This window comes from Neovison vison, chromosome 6 (genome assembly GCF_020171115.1).
Source record: "Neovison vison isolate M4711 chromosome 6, ASM_NN_V1, whole genome shotgun sequence".
Lineage (NCBI taxonomy): Eukaryota > Metazoa > Chordata > Mammalia > Carnivora > Mustelidae > Neogale > Neogale vison.
The window spans coordinates 11,003,101-11,021,511 of record NC_058096.1 but is presented as its reverse complement, the minus strand read 5'-3'; the positions used below and the strand labels follow the sequence as shown (position 1 = coordinate 11,021,511).

The window sequence follows — 18,411 nt, the reverse complement described above, 5'->3', positions numbered from 1 at the left end:
CAGAGGCGGGCGGAGCACGGGTCCCTTGTCCAGGGCGGGCGCGCCCCGCCTCTGGTCCCTCTGACGCCGGCATCCAGAGCCTTTGCCGACCAAAGCGGCCCGAGTTTCCTCCCCGAGCCCCATCCCGGAACCCGTATTCCGGGTCAGAAAGACCCTGGTGCTTCTCCGGTTCACTCTTCTGCTCTGGGGATTACGGAGCTGTGCCGGGCACGGGACGTGGACCCTTTCCCCCTTGCCTTACACTGTCCCTGTCGTCAGCCGATGCTGCATGCAGCCACGCTTCTGACCTTTTGAAAACTAGGACTTTTTTTTTCTCTTCGATCAAAAGTTGCCTCTTTAAATCATGATAAATGAAAGCCTTTAAAATGGCTAGAAACAGTATCTCCCTCTCTCTTTTTTTTAAAGATTTTATTTATTTATTTGACACAGAGAGAAAGCGCACAAGCAGGAGGAGGGGCAGGCAGAGCGAGAGGGAGAAGCAGGCTCCCCGAGAGGCAGGGAACCCGATCCCGGGCTCGATCCCAGGATTCTGGGATCATGACCCAAGCCAAAAGCAGTGGCTTAACCAACTGAGCCACCCAGGTGTCCCCAGTTTCTCTTATACCACGTGTAACCTAGTATGTATGTTTGAGATTCTTCGCGCGGCTCTGGCGGTAACACTCAGCTGAAGAAAGGGACCGCCTTTTCCTTTGTATGGCACATGATACCAATTTTATTTGTTCCATTATTGGCATGCTTTGTGTTGGCGTACAAAAAGAAAAGAAGGAAGCACACTGTTCCATAGGGTTTATTTGTTCCTGTTTACGGGGGCAGAGATGGAAGTGGGGTTCAGAGTTGCACCCCACATCCAGATGCCTGCAGTCCAGGGAGAAAGGCTGGCCAACAATTTATGTTTCAATACTTTCTTGGACGTGAGAAATAATTCCACCAGTCCTCAATCTTAGGCAATTCGTTTAAATTCCTTATGTTTCCTCCTAGTATATAAAATGAGGATTTCTTCTTCCCGTGGTCAGTGGGAAATGTGGCGCCTCTTCTAGTTCCGGACTGCATGAAGATAACACCTTCCCCTCTGCTTTTCAGAGAAAATAGATGTGTGGCTAAACACCTCCATTTCTAGGGCAAAACAGTTCAGAGGGCTGTGATTAGGTACTATTGAGTGAATCAGAAGTCACACTGTCTTATGCTTGCATGCCTTTTTCTAGTAATTTTACTTAAGATCTAAACTATTTTCACATAAGGTCTGTCATTGGGCTTGTTTCCCCAGCCCTGGGAGATGTGGAGGAGGGCTTACTTCCCTGGAATTGATCGATAATAACCATTGTTGGCGAAGTCAGCACTTAACATTTTATGTGATTGCTTTAGCGGCCAGAGATAATCAACATTTCCAAGTCTTCTAATGTGGAAAGTTGGGCTTTGCTTCCTGCCAGAGGAGTTTTCTTCTTGGCTGCTTCATTTTCTCTCATTCCTACCGCTGCATTGTACTCGGTGCCCTGGGTGGGGGAGAGGGGTCCTGATGCTTCCCAGATGTGCCCTTCCAGAGCCTCAGCCAGGACCTAAGACAGCCTCACTGCGTTCAGCACTGGGACGGCCTCTGTCCAGGGAGCGGCAGCCAGTGAACTCAGACGGATTCGAGCTGCCAACGTCAGATTTGGCTCTCTTTCGGCACGAAGTCTGTGCTTCAGAAATTCCTTGAATAGACGGAAAGGGTTCAGATGCTAAGGTCAATAGCAGGGTCGGCTGTTTGGCTTGTTGTCATGCATACGTGTTCCGTGTAATGCTTTATTTTTGTTCCCTTCTCCCCACTGTTTTGTAAATAGAAAAAGGCCCACTTACCATTTCTGCACAGGAGAACGTAAAGGTGGTGTATTACCGAGCACTCTATCCCTTCGAATCCAGAAGTCATGATGAGATCACGATCCAGCCTGGAGACATAGTAATGGTAAGAAAGACTCCAGTCAGAATGTGATTTTTCTGTTGATGATTAGCATCTGTTCTCCTCTTGCACTTTATTTGACAGCATGAAGTTGTCGCCAAGTGTGAAATCCAGGGTTCTTGAAGTATGGGCTCCATCTTCCTTTCCTACTAGAACAAAAGATGATGTGTAGAAATGTATCCTAGCATCACTTGAATAGAGGTGTTAAAGAAAATGGGTTCTTATCACAGCCTTAGCAGGTTTATATATCTGTAAAGGTCTGATAATTTCAGAGTTGAGATTCCTACTTAAATACTATGAATAGTCTTTAAGAAATAGTTCTAAATGCAAAATGCTTTATCATCACCTTCACAATTGCCAGTGAGAACTTTTGTATCTTTAGATCAGCGCATCTTTTCGCCCCTTTAATTGTGAGATCTTCGAATTGTGTGAGGAGTCATGAATCACATACCGTTAATCTGCCATCTTACCCCATAAATGAGCACATGAAAGAGTTCAGAATTTTGCTTTGTCATAGTTCATTTCCTTGAATTATACTAATAGTTAAATTGAATCGTGTGATTGTAACTGAGACGATAGTACCAGTTTGAGAAATAGTAAAGCCACGTGGTTGACCTAAATTATTTTCTGCAAGAAAACAATAGCTCTTCCACCTGGTTCATAACCTCAGAAGTAAGAGCCACAAAAGCAGTCAAACTTTGCATTACTGTTGGCATTTTTTGTTTGTTTAAAGATGAGGATGGTTCCAGATTGCGAAAGAATGCTGAGGGAGACAGGCGGGCTTGTGGTTGCCAGTAGTAGGTGTCTTTGAAGTTGAAGGGTAACGCCCAGGTCATTGCTCTGTTACTCACATGTTCATCTTGCATGTATACATCAGACCTCTGTGTGGGGACCCTGTGATCCTTCCTGAGCCAAAATCTATAGAAAGAACAGTGTGTTTGGTCTTCAGAGATCTCAGTCCTATCTCCCCTTCATTTCTGACAGTTTTTTTTTTTCTCAAATTATCATGGATTTGTGTGAAGGCCTGAGTGGCAGCGTCACTCTCTTGTTATAGAAATTACCGCTAGGTTCTGTGGCGTGGGCAGGGCGCTCTGAGCACATGGACGGCGTCGCAAGCATCTTGTTCAGCCCTGACTCTTTCCCACGCTGTGTTTTCTTAGTCCGAAGCAGCTTTACTCATGCTGCCTCATCTTTGAAATGGTGCGGCTTTTAAAGCCTACGAATTGGGAAAAAAAAATAAATTAATTAAATAAAATAAAGCCTACAGAATTGTTAAAATATATAAAAATACCATACTAAGACTGTAAACCTTATGAAAGGACAATGTGACATCAGAGAGGATCTCGTTACAAAGTTGTTTCTTTACACTAAAACAGAAAAAGAGCCTTAGGTTTTTGAAACTAGATTTTGTTGCAACACAAGGTACAGAAAAGTAGGGCGCTCGCTTCTTGAGATCAGGAAGTGTTACAGATGTTACAGTAAGGAAGTGCTCTACATGATTTGTACTTTAATGAGAAAATGTTGCTATATTTTGGAAACATAGTCTTATTACACGGATATTTTTCCTCAAGCTGGCTAACCACCAGCTTGACTAAATGAATAGAGTTTAGATGTGCTGTAAAAGTAAAACATTTCATTAAACATATTTTGCCTTGCTTTCAAACCTTTGCTTTCCTGGTGGAGGTTAAAGGGGAATGGGTAAGTCTGTGTAACTGTCAGGAAGTCTGCATCTTATTAAATGTTTTCTTCTTTTAAATCACTTTAGTTCTATGTAATGTGTAAGTACACATATCTTTGGGTGTTGTCGTGGTGGTACAAATATGTTTTAAGTTTGTGTAGTAGGTTTTGCTTTACAAAAAAAAAAGGAGGTATAAAAGTTTGTGTACTGAATTTCTCTTCACTAGATTCCGTTTGAGGACTAACCTGAAGGCTGTGTATTTGGCAAATTATAAGGTTAAGTCTCCATCTCAGGCTACAGATAAAAATAAGGTCCAGGTAGTTTAAATTTAAAAGTTAAATTTCTTTAAAAAAATAATTTTTTTTTTAAGGAGAATATGGGAATAATTTCCTGGCAATGAAATACCTCTCTGAGTTAAAACCAGAAGCCATAAATGGTAAAAATGGGCAGTTTTGACAATATAAAATAATTAAAACTTGCATATTGCAAAATACATCCACATTTTATAAAGACTAAAAATTAATACGAAAGAAACCCCAAACTTACAAAACTTGTCCAAGGATATGAAGAGATATTCACACATGAAGAAAAGTATATTGATTTTAAAAATATACAGAAAGTCTTTATCTCATTGATGATCAGGAAATGCAAGTTAAAAAAAAAAAAGCAGGTAGCATTTTTCATTTCCTACCTGAGCAAGTTTAGAGGTTTCATAATAGCCAGCTCTGTCAAGAGTGCAGGAAACTAGATGAAATACACGCTGTCAGCATGGTTGTATGAGTTGACTAAGCTGTTTGAAAAGCAGTTTGATAATACCCATTCAAATTTAAAGTTCTTATTCCCCTTCACTTAGAAATTCTGTTACTCTCCCTTCTCTAGATGGTTTTTTGGCACGTGCGCAAATACATTGGTAGACAAACGTTCACTGCAGTGTTGTTGGTAAAAACAAGAAAGGAATAGCCCCATATAAGTGAGAGAGGCGTTTAGATAAATTACGATACAGCTAAGCAGGAAGATTTAAGATGTGAAAAAAGAATTACATAATCTACATATACAGATAAGCTCCCCAGTAAAAAAAACAACAAAAACAAAACAAAAGAATATGAACAGTATAATTGCATTTTGGTTAAATAAAAATCTGTGTGTGTGTATATGTGAATGTTTCTGTGTGTGTGGTTAAATTCTTGAAATACAAGCCTGAAACCATGAACATTGGCTACTGCTTGGCAGTAAAGAAGGGGCTTTGTGTTTAATTTTTTGTACTTTTATATTATTTTCATATTTACAAACGTACTAACATTTGTAATTTTTAATGGAACACTGAAAATAAATCCGGCTTTGACAAGTATAATAGAGGAGGAGTACCCAGGTCTGGAATGGTGTTTGCTTTATCTCAGACGTTCCAAATATGTCATGAAGGATGAAATTATACAGCTAGACATAATTTACTGGTTTGCTGAGGGGACAGCAGCCGTGTCTTCTACTACGCAGTGCAGCATTATACCCCAGATGGCATCCAACTGTATTGTCTTCGTGAGGTTAAGGATCAGCACAAAATAAAAACATGGAAACTGACATGTGATAGTAACAGTTTTTTTATTCCCTGAAGTTTGAGGTTAAGAAACATCATGAAAATACATATTAGAACATTAATATCAATCTCTTGCTTGATTAATCAGGATTTAACTTATTTTTGTGGGCATAATCATCAGATTCTTTGATTTCTCAAACTATAAATTAGTTGCCTATCCTGTTAGATTTCAGAAGTCTAACCTTTCCTTTTTTAATGTCGGCAGTCTTGGAGGGAGGCTTAAAAAGTCTTCTGTTTTTAAAAAATCTTAACTGTCAGTCCAGTTTTCTCCAAAAATATTTTTTTCCACAGTTGACTAAAAAACTAAAGTGGTATCTTGTCTATAGTCCTGTTCTAAATATTGTTTATAATAGAAGGAAATACAAGATGATGTCTACCATTCATATGTTTAAAATCTTCGTAGAAAAGTTGGGAGAAACACATGAAAAAGCCAGTATTTGATGAAGTTCTCAATGAATGCTTGCTAGCTCTGCTAGGAAAGAGGAAAGGAATCAGAATGGACTGATGTGCTCAGGGAAGAACTTCCTAATGGAAACTTCCTAATTTGACCTTGAGTTTGACAGCTAGAACTTAGATACTGTGAACCCTGATGGCCTGTCTTCTCATCCGGAGGTCCTGGTACTTGGAGGGCAAATAGATCAAGTTTGACATCCGTGATGTATTGGAATAGCATTAGAAATTAGAAGAGGGGCTCTTGGCTGGCTCAGTCGGGAGAACATGCAACTCTCGATCTCAGGGTCATGAGTTTGAGCCCCATGTTGGGTGTAGAGCTTACTTTAAAAAAAAAAAAATTTAGAAGGCCTTTGCTCACTGCCCTTTTGTTGACGTTTGTCTTAAGGGCATAGGCTGATGATAACTCAGCAGGTCTGGGTGGTGTAGGGCTGAGGAGGACATTAGAACTGGTCAGGAAGCTTAGAAGAAGTAAGCATTCCAGAGCTCACCGCCAGAGACTCTGGGAACTTGACTCTGTATACAGGATTCAGAATCTCCTCCAGGTGGTTCTGTTAGGCAGTCACTTTTGGGAACCACCACTCTGACCTAATGCATTTTTCCTGTCAAGACTAATTCTCAGTCATTTCTGAATATCCTCTTAGAAATATCCCCGAAAAGGACACTTCTTTAGTGGTTGTCAGCCATCAACCAGTCGAGTTCATTCTGGAGATTATCTTTTAATTTGGTCTTATTCCTGTAACATTAAACTCATTGTTTTTCCTTGTTTTCTCTTGAGAGAGATTTTTTAAAATAATAGTATCTTTTCTTTTTTTTTTCTTTTTTTTTTTTTTTTTTAAAGATTTTATTTATTTATTTGACAGAGAGAGATTACAAGTAGGCAGAGAGGCAGGCAGAGAGAGAGAGGAGGAAGCAGGCTCCCTGCTGAGCAGAGAGCCCGATGCGGGACTCGATCCCAGGACCCTGAGATCATGACCTGAGCCGAAGGCAGCGGCTTAACCCACTGAGCCACCCAGGCGCCCAATAGTATCTTTTCTTTCCTGCCTTCCTTCGACTTCCATAACCTTTACATCTGAGGTTGGCTTGTTTAGTAACAATTGGCCATTGTATCATCACTGTTTGGAGGGATGAGTACACGCCAGATTCCAGGAGTGGGCCATATGCGGCCCCCTGCCTGTTTCATAATAAAGTTTTATTGGAACACAGCTGGACCCGCTCATTTGCATATTGCCCTCAGCTGCTTTTGTGTTGCAAGGGCAGAGTTGAGCAGTTCCTACAGAAGAAAGATCTGATGACCTCTAAATTAGAGCTTCAGAAAACAATTTTAATATTCCTTTTTTTTTTTTTTTTTAATTTGACAGACCGAGATCACAAGTACGCAGAGAGGCAGGCAGAGAGAGAGAGGAGCAGGCTCCCCACTGAGCAGAGAGCCTGTTGAGGGGCTCCATCCCAGGATCCTGGGATCATGACCTGAGCCAAAGACAGAGGCTTTAACCCACTGAGCCACCCAGGTGTCCCCAATTTTAATACTCTAACCCAAAAGTTTTGGGAAGACCGTGTATTTCCAGGCTGGCAAATGCAGGAACCGTGTGCTGCTCCCCGTGCTGCTCGGCACATCCCAGGCAGCCCCACCAGCTGCTCTGAGTCGGCACAGTTTACATCTCCTTGCTGTCCTTCTTCTGTGTCATGCTTGCGAGGGGAGAGGGACTTTCTCTTTCCCTTCTTTGTGACAAGGTCAGAGATTTCAGAAATATGCTGCCTGATGAATCTGGCAGCCGCGAAGCATATAAACGTTGAGAAAAGAGACAATAGTATCGGGCTTCAGCCATATGTACTTGAACCTCATAGCTGTGTGCATTTGACTGTTGCATCCAACCCCTGCAGCAAACAGTGGATATTAACATCCTGTAGAATAGATCGGTAACATTCAAGACATGTTCGCAGTATCTGGGGTTGTGTTTCCCTTTTTGATGATGTTCCACTAGAATGTCCCCAAATGCTTTGAGGTGTTACAGTGGGGCAGCTTAAGTTAAAGTGTATTAAGACCAGTCTTGTTACCATTTCCGATCGCCCTGACTTAGAGCCCCCAGTAGATGAATCTACTTATGTCCATTTAACTCCACATTGCAACCAGCCTTGTTGCAAAATCTGTATGCCTAACTCTTGCTCTTTTCTAATCGTATGTACTGTTTTTCCACCATTAGGTTGGCATTTTGGGTTGAGTTTCCCAAATCTAGGAGGAAATACTTCTCCTTTTCATATGAGAACCATTGTGCTTTTTCTGAGTGGTTAATTTAATGTTAGGAGTGAATTTTTCTTATATCCTCTGAATCTTAAAATTAAGTTATACATTAAAATTGATGGATTCCTTTAAAAACAAATCAGGCTAATTAAGACTATTGTTCTGTCAAAGTTGACTGGTGTATTTCCTTGGTTAAAAGGGAAAAACTGATCTCATTGTTACCCTGAAGGATGGGGGAACTCTTGTTGGCACAGATAAAAGGCTGATGTGGCAGCATGTCTGCTTCCTAAGTATGCAGAACAGAACAGGGCTGGGTGTGATCAGCTACTTGGGGTACAAGCTAGACCTGCCCATGGACTTCACATCCAATTCCAGATGTCGGTCCTAAAAGTCCTGTGAAGCAGATAAGACATTTTGTGTGAAGGGAATGACAGTAGCGCACAGAATATAATTGAGTAAAGCAGCAGAGCTTTGAGAAGGTCCTACTGCTTGGACAGACGAGTAGCAGTTCCAGACGGGCCATGATCCAGGATGGAACTCCAGCCCCTAAAAGGTTGCTGCTGGCAAAAAGGCAAATGCAGAGGGCCCGGGGTCCCAGGCCGGTTCCTAGAGCAGAGAGTGCCCCATACAGAAAACCAGGGATGGTTCCCTACAGTGAAGGTAAAGACTAGGCTCTTAGAATGGGACCAGAGCCCAAATGAGAGCGCTTCAGTACAGGCTGAGAGCGGGACAGTGGGAGAAGTGGCTTTTAAAACTCTATCATTAAACACTTCTCACATGCCAGGCAGCATTTTAAGTATTTCACAATTCTCATAGGCACCATAATGATACAGGTACTGCTATCCCCATGTGACAGATGAACTTGAGACACCAAGAGATAGTGAGTTGCCCATAGTCACCTGGTTAATAAATGGTAGAACCAGTGTTGAAATTGGGGTAATCTAACTGCAGAGCTCTACTCTTAACCATTACCCTTCGCCGTCTGAGGCTAAGTCCCAGTGTCAGGCTCTCGTTCCTTCCTCACTCACTCCTGCCTGACATCACCTTGGTCCTAGAACGAGGGGTGGAGGGGGTTGGGAGCTTGACTATTGTTGAACCTGCCCAGGAGTTGGGGGATCCCCCAGCACAATCTGGCCTCGAAACAACTGTTTCCATTGCAGAGCTGTGGCAATGTTTTAAGTATGTCATAATATCACCAATAAATATAAATGAAGAAGGAAAGGCGTTTAGCCATTTGCATTTCACATAAAATCCAAGTGGGGGGAAGAATGTCATCTCAAATCTTCATCTAGAGAAACAGTTGGGGCTGCCCAGAAAAAGAAACGTAAGCACAAAACAGTGCGGGGGACTTGAGTGAGAAGTGGCTAATGTGTTCACATCTGATGTAAGCGTTAGCAAGACTATCAGAACTGTAAAGCCAAAAATAGAACCTCCGAAGCAGTATTGCTCTTTATCTTGGGGAAATCCTTGGAACGTGCTCAGTTAGACAGTAAGGGTTCCTTAAGGTGGAGCAGAGTGCCAGCATCTCCTGCTCACTGGAAGTTTTATAAGTAAATTGTAGAGCTAAGTTGTAAGCTATGTAATTCAACTTTTTCTGGCCCATCCCAAGCATGTTTAAAATTCAAGTATGCTAATAAACGTTGCACCGACTCGGCACTGAATACAGGTGGTAGATGTTTGGTTTTGTAGTTTGGGGCTTTATTTTTTTTTATTTACTTATTTATTTTTCCTGTGTATTTGAATGAGTTAGAAGACTGGTATTTTTCTGTTTTTCCAAAATCATTGTTAAGATCCTGCCTACTCATTTCTATGATTTCTCAAAAGCAACATTAATGTCTGTTAAAGTGTCCAATGTTTTACCTCCTCGGACAGTATATATTAAGGGAGAAAAATTAGATGAGGTCTCTGATAGACCCTTATTTGATACAGTAATGAAAACAGTTTTCTAACAGTGAGCCTAATTTTCCTCTAAAGTCATTCTCCTGTTGCTCATAAAATAGTGGGGGTAACTCATAAAGATAGGTAGAACCATTCTGGTGATTGGGAAGGATCCTTTTAGGTTAGAATTAAAATGCAAACATTAAAAGTATTTGATATAATAACGTCTGTGAGAGTTTTAAACAGCAGAATTCTGTGTTCTCAAGTGTACTTTTATGACATTAAACTTATATAAAAGAAAAACACAGGACCTTAATAAAATTGGCTGTTGCCATGAATAAACTTGTATTCAATTTAAATTAGATATATGATGAGGAAATTAAAGAGCTTTTAGGTGGGTTAACAGCATCTTTTCTTCCTGTGGAAGAAATCTAAGATATCTAAGATGGTGTTTTCATCTTTCTCATCCCTGTACTCAACAGATACCACTTAGTTATTAAGAGATTTTTAGAGTACTGGTTAATGTTGATGGCACCCTTTGGCTTCAGCTTTAAATCATAAGCCCAAGTCAAATTATTTCTTAATAATTCCATGACCTCCCGAGTGATGAAGTCTGTCACACCACTTTCCAATTCAAGGTAACTAAGAATTTCAACTATCTGCCTGAGGGCTTGAGTCACTTTATCATAACTGCCATTGCTAGGAAAGTGGGGAGGGCATTTTTAAAAAAAGAAAGAAAAAGGTAGAAAGAACGAGAACTTGCATCACAGCACATACTGTTTGTTCAGAGTTAATGTTTAGAGACTGTTTTCCCAGACATGGAGAGGATAATAGGGTGAGGAGGCATCCGTGCGGTGTGTCCGTCCGCTGGGGTGGGAGGCTTGGGACTTGGTCCCTGGTCCCGGGAGAGCGCCTGGTGTCTTCAGGGGCTGATGAGCTCCAGGGCGGTTAAACTTTGTGACTTTTCCTGCAGGTGGATGAGAGCCAAACTGGAGAACCGGGCTGGCTTGGAGGAGAACTAAAAGGAAAGACAGGATGGTTCCCTGCCAACTATGCAGAGAAAATCCCAGAAAACGAGGTTCCCGCTCCAGTCAAACCCGGGCCTGACCCGACCTCCACCCCCGCCCCCACGCTGGCGGTGCGCGAGCCCCCAGCTCCTGTGGCAGTGACCGCTCCGGAGCCCTCCGCGACCCCCAACAACTGGGCTGACTTCAGCTCCACGTACGTGTAGGCTCGCTCAGTCTTCTTTCCAGTGTTGTCACTGTACCTCTGCGCAGAGGAGCGGGCTTATTCCGTCACCCCGTTCCCCGATCCCTCTGCTCGCGGACTGGGTGTGATGCGGTCGGCGCTCCGCAGTGAGCCGTCTGGGCACACGCGACATCGGGACGCTTGTCTCACCGCGCTCGGGGGGAAGAAACGGAGAAATGCCATTTCCTAATCTGACACCCAGGGCGGTCAGCACAGAGTCATTTCCTGCCTGTAACCAGCCCTTTTTTTGCTGGTTAGAAACAGAAATTGAATTGTCACATGGTTTTAAACAGGATAGAAAGCTGTTTCCTTCAAAGCTTTGCTCTGTTCTCTGTCATTGGTCTGGTACACACCTGTCGGGTGGTGCCCTGGGTCATCGGGAAATGGCCTTAGAAACTGCGTGTAAGCAGAGGTTTGAAACGATGGAGGAAACTGCTGTCCACGCTTACATATAGAGGACCGTCATCTATGTGTGCAGTTGTCGAATAGTATTTTATTTATTTTTTACTCTTTTTAAAAAATATTTTATTTATTGACAGAGAGATAGCACAAGTAGGCAGAGCAGCAGAGAGAAACAGCAGACTCATGAGCAAGGAGCCTGACTCAGGGCTCCATCCGAGGACCCTGAGATCATGACCCGAGCCGGAAGCAGACGCTTAACCAACTGAGCCACCCACGCATCCTGTAAAAGTGTTTTAGACAAGCAGTCAAGCAGGAGTGATTTGAGTAAGAAGTAGCTTACTTAATTTTTTTTTTTTTCTAAGTCTAATCATCTTTGAAAAGAAACAGATGGAAGGCCAGGAGTCAAGACATAAAGCTAGAGAAATATCAGATGGCTCAGACGGGAGAAAAGCGTGGTGACCACGGGCAGAGAAAGTGGAGGGAAGGATGGAAGGAACAGCAAGGTTTTCATACTCTTATTTTCATACAAAAGGTTGCAGATACTAAGAAAGGTCCTCCCTATCTAGCCTCTGCTGAAAAGTAGTCTGCCTTTTTAATTGTTATTTTTTAAAGATTTTATTTAATTGACAGAGAACACAAGTAGGCAGAGAGGCAGGCAGAGAGAGAGGAAGGGAAGCAGACTGCCTGCTGAGCAGAGAGCCCGATCTGGGGCTCAATCCCAGGACCCTGGGATCATGACCTGAGCTGAAGGCAGAGGCTTTAACCCACTGAGCCACCCAGGCGCCCCTGCAAAGTGGTCTTCTATTAATACGATTCCAAGTTGAAACTCTCCCATCCTGTCTTGATCTTGATTGAAAAGTTCTGACTTTTTAAATTTTTAAAAAATGTTATTTATTTGTTAGAGTGAAAGAGAGGACATGAGTGGGGTAAGGGGTAGAGGGAGAATAGACTCCACACTGAACACAGAGCCCAAAGTGGGGCTTGATCCCAAGACTCCAGGATCATGACCTGAGCTGAAGACAGACGCTTAACTGACTAAGCCACCCAGGTGCCCAGTTCTGACCTTTTTTTCTTTCTTTCTTTTTCTTTTTTCTTTTTTTTTTTTTTTTTTAGATTTTATTTATTTATTTGACAGAGATCACAAGTAGGCGGAGAGGCAGGCAAAGACAGAATGGGGGAACCAGGCTCCCCACCAAGCAGAGAGCCCGATGTGGGGCTCGATCCCAACACCATGGGATCATGACCCTAGCTGAAGGCAGAGGCTTTAACCCACTGAGCCACCCAGGAGCCCCAAGTTCTGACCCTTTTTTTAAATGAAGACTAACATAGAAGACAGATACTTTGTTTTCTAAGATTTCATTTTGCTGTGGTCCAGTCATTGTGACTCTCTCCTGCGATACATGAGTGGTGTGTACTTCTCCTGCTATTATTATGGGCGTCTTATTTTCCAAACCCAGAATCAGGATCTGCAGTCTCACAAAGGAATTATTTTTTAGTTTTTAATAGAGACAGACAGACAGGAAGGGGCAGAGCTCCATCCCCAGCCCAGCTCCCATCCCATGGCTGTGAAACCATGACCTGAGCCGAAATCAAGAGTCGGACCCTTAACCGACTGAGCCACCCTGGCACCCCTCAAAGGAATTATTTTGATTTTCAAATGTGTTTGTGTCTCAAAGACGTGAAGAGTAAATTACGTTTGGATTTATGTTCGCACAGATATATTTATTTAACATTATACAAATCACAGTATTAAAGCCGTCCCTGAGATCCAGCATGCCTGGTGGCTATAAGGATCCCAGTTGTCATTACCCTGGTGGCCAGACATGTGGCCTGGATTTTGCTGTGGGTTGGAGGGGACAGAGAGCATTAAGCGCCAGCTGCCAAGCTGGCCTGTTTTCACAGGTGCTGTCTAACTTCTTTTTTGCTGGCTGTACTGTTGTTTTTACAAATGACAAAGTGGCAGAGTATTGTTCCATTTTATCAACGAGGGAATGAAGATTCAGAGAGACGCTCTCATTTGCCTGAGGCTCATCACTAGGGCGTGAAGCTCGGACTCGAACCCGAGTCGGAACCTCTTTCCACCCCGTCTTGTTAGTGAATTTAGAAAGCCCCATAAATGCAGTGGGTCTCTGTGTGCCGTGGGTGAGAAGCGGGCGTGTAGGAAGGACTTGCTTCTCATGGTGGCCTATGTTTCCTTCCAGGTGGCCCACCAGCACGAACGAGAAGCCGGAGACAGACAGCTGGGACGCGTGGGCCGCCCAGCCCTCGCTCACTGTCCCAAGTGCCGGCCAGCTCAGGCAGAGATCAGCATTTACTCCAGCCACGGCCACTGGCTCGTCTCCGTCTCCTGTTTTGGGCCAGGTAAGGGCAGTCGGTGGGAGTGTGAAGTCCCGGCCTGCTGGACCCAGTACCAGCACTTTCGGCCACTGCATCTGGACAGTGTTATTTATACGTATCCGGGTCAGGCGGCAGCGTGAATTTGGTTCACGTTTTCTCAATAGCATTAAGGAGTCTGGAGAGTTCCGAAGAGGGGTAATCTCCTGCACAGGTTGACAGGAAGGGACGTTTGAACAGCATCTTGGTTTTATTCGGTAGAGGAGCGGGCTGGCCTGTCAGCAGGCGGATACTGTGAGGAGAGTGAGTAGGACAGTGGGTTTCAGGAAAAGCTTGGGCCGGTCGATCTGGGGAGACCAGTGAGTATATATCAAAAAAGATTTGTTGACTATAGGTGAGTGGGATAAAGTAGTTGTTCTGAATATTACTATTCCATATAATAAAGCAGCAATTGACGTACTATAGTAAAGTTAAAGGAAGGGAATGTCTACAGGTAATCAAACAGAGCAAATGCCCATCTGGCAGGCAGTTGGGAGTGGGGGACAGTGTCTGGACCTGGAGCAGCTTCGTGGGGAGGGGCACGCAGAGGACTTGGGGCAGCAGCGACCGTTAAGCAGGACGGAGTCACACTCTCTTGGAGCCAAAGGAAAGGAAAGCGGTCACGGATTGAGCCAAGGATTTGACCTCAGAGAGAAACAGGGGCACAAGAGAAAATGATTTCTAGTGGGAAGGAGAATCCGGGTTGTAGATGTGTTCAGTTTAAGGTGAACGTGGGGCACCACGCGGGCCCATCTGACAGGCAGTGGGAACATGGATCAGCTCTGAGGCCATGGGCGAGATCTTCAGAAAGGGTGTGTGTGTGTGTGTGTGTGTGTGTGTGTGTGTGTGTTCTCCGACCTGGGAGAGGAGGAGGGGCAGCTCCCGCCCAGAGGGGTTCCTTCCCTTTGCTTCTGTCCCAGCTCCGCTGTTTGCAGAAAGGGGGTTGGTGACAGGGCAGAGAGCAGTCAGTGTGGCAAGAAGAGCGTACCTGTGACTTGGGAAGGGACAGGAGAAACCCATTGCGAAGGGCTGGGGAAGCAAAGAGTGAGCAGAGAGGTGTGTGACCCCGAAGTCACAGGAGCAGAGCAGAGGGAGGGCACCGGGGAGTAGGGGGCCACCGAGTCAGGCACTGAGAACTTAATGGTGGAGGGTGGGAATCGTGTGCAGGGCGCAGAAAGACAGCATTCTTCTTCTGGGAGACAGAGGGGGAGGAGAGACTGGAGGAAGATAAAGGAGAGAAAGGAGTTCAGAGGGGACCGTGGGCCGCGCTCTTGGGAGCGGACCCTGAGGGCTGCAGAGTGTGCAGAATCAGCCAAGAAGAGTGAGGGACTTCGGGGCTGGATCTAACCCGAATGTGCGACCGGTCGTCCCTGCACTTTGTCTCCGCTCTCTGCAGCCACGCTTTACAGCCTGGGATTAGAAACAGCAGGGAAAAGAAAAGCTGCTACTGTGATCATGATCACTGTCCCGGCAATGCTGTGGATAGATTCACTCCACTTCCTTAACCTTTTAGAGGAAGTATTTCTGTTATAGTGTGGAAACCAAGGCCTAGGGAGAGGAAACAGTTGTCCAAAGTCACGAAATCAGTAAGTGACACGCATGGGGTTCCAGCCCTGAGGCCAGGCTGTGTCCAGCTGGCCCTGGCCTGGGTTATTTGCTTGTGTCCCTGCAGAAAGGTCGACAAGGCAGGCACAGGGATGGCATCTCAGGGGAAGGGTTCACGAGACGCTGGTGAGGACTCAGCCAGTCGAAGTGGCTTGGCAGAGGGGCGGATGGAAGCAGCTGGGAGGATTGGACAGCGCAAAACAGCCGCAAGTTGGGGACGTCCAGCTGGGGACGGGAAGCTCCTGGGAACCCAAGGAAGGAAAATGGGAGGCAGAGACTCTGTGGGATTTGAAAGAGTATGGAGCCGAGATGGAGGAGGGATGTCACAGGTTTCAGAAGGTGAGGTCCCAGGAAGATGGGCGTGTAGCCGTGGGCCCCATGGCCACTGGGGTGTTTGATCTGCGTCAGTGCTCACCATCAAGCATTGCTAGGAAAATGTCTTCTAAAGGCAAGTACATGTTGGTTCTGAATGAGCTGTCTTTGGCCATTATCCTTTGTTTCTGTCCATTTTCACACATGATGGAAAGTTGACTTTTTTTTAGTATTATCTTAAGATACTGTAATGGTTTTATGTTACGGTTTTTAAGAAGATAATGAATGGCTCACCCTGCCTTTCCAGCCACATCTTCTTCTACACCCCTCCATGAAACTAGGCTCCACGCACCCCAAGATTGTGCTCCTCTTCCCGGACCCTTTGCAGTGCGCCACCTCGAGGCCTTTGCTGGTGCTGTGCCCTCGGCCTGGAGTGCCCTTCTTCCGAAGCCCTAGCTCGCACAGTCTTCCTCGCCCTTCGAGGCCCGACTCCAGTGCCGCCTCCTCTGTGACATTGTCCCCGTTGCCCTCAGGCAGAATTCCTTCCTCTTTGCTCTGTGTTCCCGCAGTGAACAGTTGGAGCCTATTGGTGGTAGATTTCATTCTGCCAAGTGCTATGGATGATTGTGTATATCTCTTTCTCCTGCATTAATTGTGAAGTCTTTACTGAGAATATCATACTGTCCCTTTTCATGGTGCTTTGTGGTTAATAAAGTTTTTTAACCTAAATTATTTTGGGGAGCCAGAGATCGCATTTCATTCCTCTTTGTAACCACATTGGGATGTAGACGTTCACAGGGGATCACGAGGCATTTACGCCCCGTGTCTCTAAAAAGGAGCTAAAACGAGCACAGTCCAACATGGGGCATATTTTCCCGTGTCCACCTAAACTCCGTATCAATCCCTTATCCTTTGAGATTCCATACTGTTTCTGCTCCCGTATTGGTCTTCCACCAAATGTCCAAATGCTTTTGGAAATGCGGGAGGGGTGCCCTGGGCCCCTTGGGGGTTAAAGTGGAACTAGACAGAAGAGGCACAGGGCCAGGTGCCACAAAACATATTGTGACCTCCTGGCTTGGTTAGAGGGGGTATTCGAGATGGCCAGACAATGTAGGCTGGCAGGTTTTCGCCTCTTGTTTTGAAAGGAAGTGATTCCCACGACACAGGGACGCATCTGGCCCCCATGCTACACTGAAGCAGGGCCCTTTGTGGCTGTGTATGCGCCCATGTGCGCTGGCTGGAAAGGGGCGTTGGTGCCAGCGCTGATATCGCCAGAGCTGTAACCGATCGCGGAGTAACGAGAGGTCCTTTATGTGTTTCCACACAAGGGCGAGAAGGTGGAGGGACTACAGGCCCAAGCGCTGTATCCTTGGAGAGCCAAAAAAGACAACCACTTAAATTTTAACAAAAATGATGTCATCACCGTCCTGGAACAGCAAGACATGTGGTGGTTTGGAGAAGTTCAAGGTCAGAAGGGTTGGTTCCCCAAGTCTTACGTGAAACTCATTTCAGGGCCCATAAGGAAATCTACAAGGTATTTTTGTGTTTATCTGCTTCTGTTAGATGAAAACTATGTTAGGCATTAAAGTATTGCTTGCACTGGTTAAGCGTCACAGTTGGGGTTGCAGGATAATTTTGTCTTCCAGATCCTCTAAACTACGAAAGTTAGGAGCTGTGCCTGCAGAAGGCAGCCTCTGACAAATAAGTGGTCTTTTCTTTCCTTCAGTTGTGGAAGGCTGCATATCTTGTTTTTCAGTGACTTCTATAAGAGGGAATTCTACTCTGAGACCTGGAACATTCTTGTGGATTAGTTGCAGACTATGCCTCTCTTCGTATGTAGTACCCAGTACTACACCAGATACACACGAAGACTTAGAGGCTCAAAACATTTGGGGAAATAACAGAAAGAACGAATTCTCTCTTTTGTTAGAAGCCTTAGAGCATGGCTCTTTTAACATAAAAGTTGTAGTTCAATTATTGCGATCATGTAGGTGCTCAAAACAAATTATGAGCGTCAAGGAGAGAAAAATGGCAAAAATTGTGGACAAGCACCTGTCCTCCATGCTTGCAAACAGAGCAGTACATTGGCTGCTCACCCCGCGTAGCAAGTACTGAGAAGCAAGAATGCGAGCTCAGAATCTGGTATCTGTTGCACATTCTGTGTTTTCACTGAGCGAATCGGGCTTCTTTCCGCTGTAGGTGGGGCAGAGTTTTAAACATTAAGCAGCTTAAAAAAAAAAAAAGAAAGAAAATCAGTGTCATTTGTATTCATTTCTTTGAAGATAAAAATTAAAGTACCTTCTCTTCCCACCTCTTCCAGCATGGATTCTGGTTCTTCAGAAAGTCCCGCTAGTCTGAAGAGAGTAGCGTCGCCGGCAGCCAAGCCAGCCGTTTCTGGAGAAGGTGAGAACTCGAGTCAAGTTCTGCTCCTTAGGGGGGGTCCTGGGGATCACGGAATATGAGCAGTGAACGTTTGAAATGAGACGGGATTTCATTCTAAAATTGACTACATTGATTGACATCCGATGTGTCCCACTCTGAGGTAAGATGAGAAGTTAGATCTTTCCCGAAGCAGAGTACTTCATGGAGACTTTCAAAACAGAATCAGATACATTGACCATAAACACTGAATCTTGTCATGATATTTGGTGACCAGCCCTCTGACCGTTAAAAGAGGCCCATCAGCGTCACTAGGGATC

The 18,411-nt window shown here is 44.7% G+C and overlaps 1 protein-coding gene across 4 annotated transcripts in view; it reads left to right on the top strand.

Annotated features, from left to right (window-relative positions):
- ITSN1 (intersectin 1) overlaps positions 1-18,411 on the top strand; it is a 214,038-nt gene that overhangs the window by 138,665 nt on the left and 56,962 nt on the right. For all 4 annotated transcript variants that reach the window (XM_044250981.1, XM_044250982.1, XM_044250984.1 and 1 more), the window contains exons 19-23: positions 1,818-1,939; positions 10,746-10,993; positions 13,624-13,783; positions 17,041-17,246; positions 18,033-18,115. In XM_044250981.1, the coding sequence (XP_044106916.1) occupies positions 1,818-1,939; positions 10,746-10,993; positions 13,624-13,783; positions 17,041-17,246; positions 18,033-18,115 (819 nt within the window). The remainder of the gene's footprint in view (positions 1-1,817; positions 1,940-10,745; positions 10,994-13,623; positions 13,784-17,040; positions 17,247-18,032; positions 18,116-18,411) is intronic.